The sequence below is a fragment of the Arachis ipaensis genome, chromosome B08 (genome assembly GCF_000816755.2).
Source record: "Arachis ipaensis cultivar K30076 chromosome B08, Araip1.1, whole genome shotgun sequence".
In the NCBI taxonomy this organism is placed as follows: Eukaryota; Viridiplantae; Streptophyta; class Magnoliopsida; order Fabales; family Fabaceae; genus Arachis; species Arachis ipaensis.
This window is the reverse complement of record NC_029792.2, coordinates 42,821,495-42,827,823: the sequence shown is the minus strand read 5'-3', so window position 1 is coordinate 42,827,823 and position 6,329 is coordinate 42,821,495. Positions and strand designations below refer to the sequence as shown.

Here is a 6,329-nt window from a genome sequence, read left to right as displayed (position 1 = left end):
GAATTGGCACAAATCAAAGATCCGTAGTCCAAGTTATGTCCCGTCAAAGTATGCCCAAAAACCATATTTTCATTCAAAACCACAAAGTGTCATTTTCAAAACAAGCTACTTTCAACTCTTTTCAAAATCAATTAAAACATGCCAATTTCATCCCTTTTCTTTGAAATCAATCAAAGTGTACCAAATTCAACATCAAGCCATCCTCAACTCACACATTGACACTTTACCAAAATTCCCAAAACCACATCCAAGGTTTGGCCCGTTCGGTCCAATCTTGGTCCGATTTCTATAAAATTGGTATCGAAATTCTCGTCTCAATTTCCTCTATCATATTAAGCCATAAAAATAACATTTTTGGCTTTCTAGAATAAATTCTCATTTATGGGTTAATTAGCCGTTAATTAACCGGATCTTACAATGGGTGATAATTATTTTTCTTTAAAATCGACGGATCTGTTGTCTATTTTAATAATTATAATATCGACAATTTTTGTCGTCGATAAATTTTAACGATGGAGATCTTCTTTTAAAATAGGATGGACGCTATAAATTTATTATATAAAATTGACGGTTAATATGTTAATTTTTAATTTAACTAAAATCGACGAACTTGCTGTCGATTTTTATCAACAAAAAATTATGGCCGCGTTTATTACCTGCGTCCTTCGTTTCAATCAATTTCCCAAATATTAACCCCAAACCTCCAGAGACTCAAAGTTCAGAGTGAAGCTGCTGCTGCTTCTTCTTCTCCAACGCTTGAGAGTAGAGACCAGAGACGGAGTCACCGTCACGGAGAGAGGCAGAGAGTAGATCAGTAGAGCTTCTTCTTCTCCGACGATTGAGAAAACCCGCCGTCCTCTATCGGAGAGCAGAGCTTCTTCTTCTTCTTCTCCTCCTCTGCCGAGCCCGCCACCGCGCCATCCTGTTCATGTAAATTCCTCTCAGTCTCTCTGATTATTATACTTATTTTTGCAGTTGTTGTATCTACTATTTTCATAATGAAATTCTGAATTTGCATTTGTTAATAACAATCGCATCACTGAAACCTAGTTAGCATAATCAATTCATCATATTTCATCAATCGCTTCGTCTCTCTGTGCCGTTGTTGCTGCTGCCTTCAATTGATCGTGCTCAATCAAAATCAGTTACTCTCTCTCTCTCTTTCGTTCTTCAATTGATTTTTTCATCAATAAAAAATTTGCTCAGCATTTGTAGATGATTCACTACTTTTCTCAATGATATAGGTCTTCAATTCAAAGATTGATGAAGGAAGAAAGGTATTGTGGGTGTTATCACTACTTTTGTTTATTTTTCTGTGTTATCCTGCAATTTTGTATTCTTTCTTCATGACTGACATGGATTTATAGGATTCTTCTCTATTTTCGGTGTTAGTTCTCTAATTTTTTATTAAGTTAGATTCAATGATCAACTATATGTAACCTCATTTTATGCTGAAGAAATCTGTAAAGAACTTCAGTGTCTTGCAACGCTTTTTCATGAAGAGCTTAGAAATGATCATTTAGTTATTTTATTTTTCTTAGGGAAGAATCATCTCTTGCAGTCTGAGATTAATCAATATGATGCCAATTTTCAGGGAGTGAAATGCGGTATCTATGGTGCCAATTGCCCTGGGTGGATAATAAGCATGGAGGTTCATTTTCATTTCTTCGCTTTCACATTTTGTTTCGTCATCCTCTCAATATTTCTTGTTGACTAAGCGCAACATAACTACAGGCCTGTAATGGTCATGGACTTTATTGTGTTCCTTTGTATGATACATTAGGTGAGTCCTTAACTTCTTTAGCATGACTAATCATTTAAAAGATTCTTTTAAGTTTGAATTCATTGTCCCAAGTTTAAAGAACACAGAATCTCATTGATAATAGATATACTATATCAGAAGCCTTAGTGTTTATAACTTTTGTTCCTAGGTTCTTTTCATACCAAGAATATCTTCTGTATTAGTATTTTAATTTTTTTTTCAAAGTTTGACTTTTATTAGCATTCATATGTATGTGTATGCTCAGGTGCTGGAGCAGTGGAGTTTATTATATGCCATGCAGAGATCTCAATTGCTTTTGTAGAAGAAAAGAAGATACCCGAGGTTCTTCTACTAAAATTATTTGTTACATCAGTGTCTTCTTACAAAGCATGATTTTTTATTAAATGTGATCAATCCTTTTCATATATTTATTTCTGAAACTTCTCAGCTATTGAAGACATTTCCAAATGCATCGAAGTTTCTCAAGAGTAAGTTTTCACTGATTCTCTACATAGGTTTCCTAAAATGTCTCTGTATTATAAAGAAGCAATCACATTTATTTCTTCTTTGTAGCACTTGTGGCTGGTTTTGAGGTATGCAATTCTCAATTTGGAAGTTATTCAAGCAGCAATCTCTTTGGCCAAACAGGAAGGTCTTCTTTGTTTCTTTGGATTTGGCCAATTTTGAGGTACTAACCACCACAATTTGTTTTTCTTCTGCTTTTATTATTCTCTTCCATGGAAAAATTAATGAAGCTAACTGTTTTCTAATACTTCTTTTCTTTGACAAGATGGTGAGGAAATTTAAGCCACCACTTATGAAGTTATTGGAGTCTGGCAATATAGACCTCTGTTTTGCCAATCAGGATGAAGCAACGAAACTTCAATTGTAATTTTTTCTTCTGGCTTCTTTCCCAATCTCATTCTCTTTTGCTTTGGTTGGAAAATGTGTAGTTGACTCTGCTGTGAACTGTTTGCTGTTGTGCATTGATCACTTGGAGAACATGACTAACTATACAATCATGGTAGTTTGGTTCACACTGCAGGAATTTGTTCTCAAGCCATTGCCTCCCAATATACTGCATATCAGGATCTGATTCATGAAGCTTTCTAAAGAAAGCTAGTGTTCTCATTGCTCTTGCAATGACTGCTGGCACTCGAGGGGTACGATGCTTGCTATATTTAGAGTGCTATGTTTTGCTCATATTATTGTAGATTCTAGATTGGCATGTTGACATGTTGATGACCTTTCTCGTTGCTTACAGGTTGTGGCTGGAGAGCTTGAACTGAATCATGAATGCAATTTGATGCACTGGTCACCAGAGGATTTCGAATCTAAATTGCAGGTATTTTAAATATTTTCCTTTGCTGAGAATATATTACCTATACAAATCACTCATCGTATATTTCGTTATGACGAGAATTTATGCTAGATGAAATTTTGACAAATAGCTGATGTGGAAATTGTGAACTAGTTCATAACTCTGATTCCTAAGGAAACACAAGGTTTTCTATTTTGTCCTAAAACCTAATGACAAAATTCAGTTTACAGGCTCTACTATTTTGTCCAAATATAGTGTTTTGATATGAACAAGTTTTAGCTCATTGCAGTTCTTGATTTCTTTCTTTCAATTTTGTAGGGGATCTTGATTAATGGGCAATTCCCAAGGCCCACTATAGATGCAGTTACAAATAATTTAAAAACACCAGGGGATGAATTGGAAGTGAATCTCAAGAGTTGGGCTGTTAGCTCAATATCTAGCTTTCAGAATATTTACTTTTTGGGTCAGTATTTAGTTATTACATATTTGGTTTTAAATTTTCAGTTTCATGCTACATTTTGTTACTTATGACAATGTGACTTTAGTTTTTCAAAGGTTGTAAAATTTTATGATTTTAGCTTTTTGTACTACAGTCTGCACTATTATAATTGTTCTGTGCAAAATGCATAAACATCTAAAACTAGTATTATGTTCAAGTTTACTTTGTTATAATAATGCATTGTACATTATTTTCGTGTAGAGAATTTGATTGGGAAGGGTGGTTATGCTGAGGTTTACAAAGGGCGTTTGCCAAATCATCAGTTAGTAGCAGTTAAAAGACTAACAAGAGGAACAGCTGATGAAACTATAGGTGTGACTTCTTATCAGAACTTGGAATCATGGCTCATGTAAGCCACACCAACACTGCTAAATTGGTTGGTTATGGTGTGGAAGGTGGAATGCATCTGGTTCTTGAATTGTCTGAAAAAGGAAGCCTAGCTTCAGTTCTTTATGGTAATGCAGGATTAATTGTTTAACCTTTTCAAAATTTTCATGTGTTTCTAATTTCTTGTGATTGTTATTAGGGTCCAAGGAGAAGCTTCCGTAGTCTATTAGGCAGAGAATTGCATTAGGAACAGCAGAGGGAATATTATATCTTCATGAAGGTTGTCAAAGAAGAATTATACATAGAAATATAAAAGCTGCAAATATCTTACTCACTGATGACTTTAAGCCTCAGGTATATACACTATACAGCTATATCTTACTTTGGATTCTGTGATTCAAAAGACACTAAAGACAAATATTCTTTTTCGAAGATTCTTGGTTTTTGTTAGCTATGAAATTATGAAACTTGTCTCTTTCCATGTATTTGAATTTTATGTTTTTGTTTCAGATTTGTGATTTTGGGCTAGCAAAATGGCTACCAGAGAATTGGAATCACCACAGTGTTACAAGATTTGAAGGGACATTTGGGTTTGTAACATTAAGAAATAAATAAATTAATCCTCTATAATCTATATTTAATCATTTTTTGTAACCTCATAATAACTTAGGTATGGGTGACACAGATACCTTGCTCTAGAATACTTACTCCATGGCATAGTAGACGAAAAAATAGATGTATTTTGCCTTGTTATCTAAAAGTTTATATTTAAAAGTTTATTTGCTTATTATTTTTTAAATAAAAAAATAATTAAAAAGATATAGCTATTAAAATCGACGGCTGTAATGTCGCTTTTAAAATTTAAAATAGACAAACAAAATAAAATACAGACGAAGAATTTGTCGGTACCTAAAAAATTAAATCGACGGCTATTATGTTGATTTTATTGAATTAAATATCGACAAAAACGTTGTCGATTTTATATAATAATATCGACGACAATGTTGTCGATTTTATTAAGCAGGTAAAATTTACAAACTCATATTATAGACGAAAATATTGTCGATTTTATTGAATCAAATATCGACAAAAAAAGCCGTCGATTTTGTATAATAATATCGAGGGCAACGTTATCGATTTTAGTAAGAAGTAAAATTCTCAAACTCATTATAGACGGAAATATTGTCGATTTTATTAAATTATTATCGACGGATAGGCAAGCCGTCGATTTTACTAGAATTTTAAAAAATCGACAAGTCTAATAGCGACCACCTCCGTCGTCTATTTTACCGTCGATTTTTAATATTATCGACGGCCTAGCCGTCGATTTTAACGATGTTTCTTATAGTGGTTTGATGTTAGAAGTCAGAACAGTCGAAATGATATGTCTGAAATTGGGGATACTGTTAGCTTTTGATCTAATATTTTTTTGTATTAAACTCTTAAATCGAGGAGGTTATTAAAGTGATAAAATAAAAAATTAATTATTCTTAAATTAAAATTTGACATTTAGCATTTTAACCTATTTCACGCACACAAACACATACATTAAGCAAATTTTTATAAAATTAAATAAATAAAAATTTTAAATCTTAAAATAAGTTAATTCTAAAAGAATTCTTGTACAGTAACTTGATAGCAGAAAAGTAAAAGGAAGAAAGAAAAATAGAAAACTAAATAATAGCATATTGAATTGAGTTCAGAAAAATAATGAATCACTAAAAAAACCTAAATAGAATTCTACTTCGTCTCTATTTATATAGCACACTTAAATCAAGACTAGTTCTCTACAATTGTCATAACTAATAATCCTGATTCTTGATTATCTTAACTTTTTATAACCAAAGAGTTACACTACTCGACACCCCTTCCCCCAAATTCAAGCTTGGCCTTGGAACAACTCGCAGGTTGAACCTCAGCCTCTCAAATGTGGAGGCTGTCAAAGGTTTAGTAAGAAGATTAGCAACCTGGTCTGTCCCTGGAATATGCATAACATGTAACTGTTTCTGACTTATCTTGTCTTTGATTAATTGTACTTCAAGTTGGAAATATTTAGTCTTGTCATGTAACACAGGATTTGCTATTAACAAAACAATGCTTAAGTTATCACAATATATAGCTGGAGCAGTTTGAAGCTTGATATCCAGTTTTTCTAACAAATGCTTGAGCTATTGTACCTCAGATTCACAAGCTACTGCACTCCTAAATTCTGCTTTTGTAGAGGAACGACTTATAGTTGTTTGTTTCTTGCACATCCAAGAAATTAAGTTAGCCCCCAAATACACATAATACCCTGACACAGACTTTCTATCTTCTAAATCTGCAGCCCAATTCAAAGTCTGCAAATTCATATAATCTCATATCATAGCTTCTGTGCAGGACTAAACCATGATACTGTGTGCCTCTCAAATATCTCCATG

At 33.2% G+C, this 6,329-nt stretch overlaps 1 protein-coding gene across 1 annotated transcript; it reads left to right on the top strand.

Annotated features, from left to right (window-relative positions):
• Nucleotides 813-4,696, top strand: LOC107613703 (receptor-like cytosolic serine/threonine-protein kinase RBK2). The gene is given in 10 exon segments (XM_021109351.1): nucleotides 813-930; nucleotides 1,055-1,144; nucleotides 1,245-1,277; nucleotides 1,595-1,651; nucleotides 3,027-3,107; nucleotides 3,402-3,546; nucleotides 3,784-3,893; nucleotides 3,896-4,037; nucleotides 4,109-4,263; nucleotides 4,420-4,696. Coding segments are annotated over 7 exon segments (744 nt in total). The 5' UTR covers nucleotides 813-930; nucleotides 1,055-1,144; nucleotides 1,245-1,277; nucleotides 1,595-1,645; the 3' UTR covers nucleotides 4,525-4,696.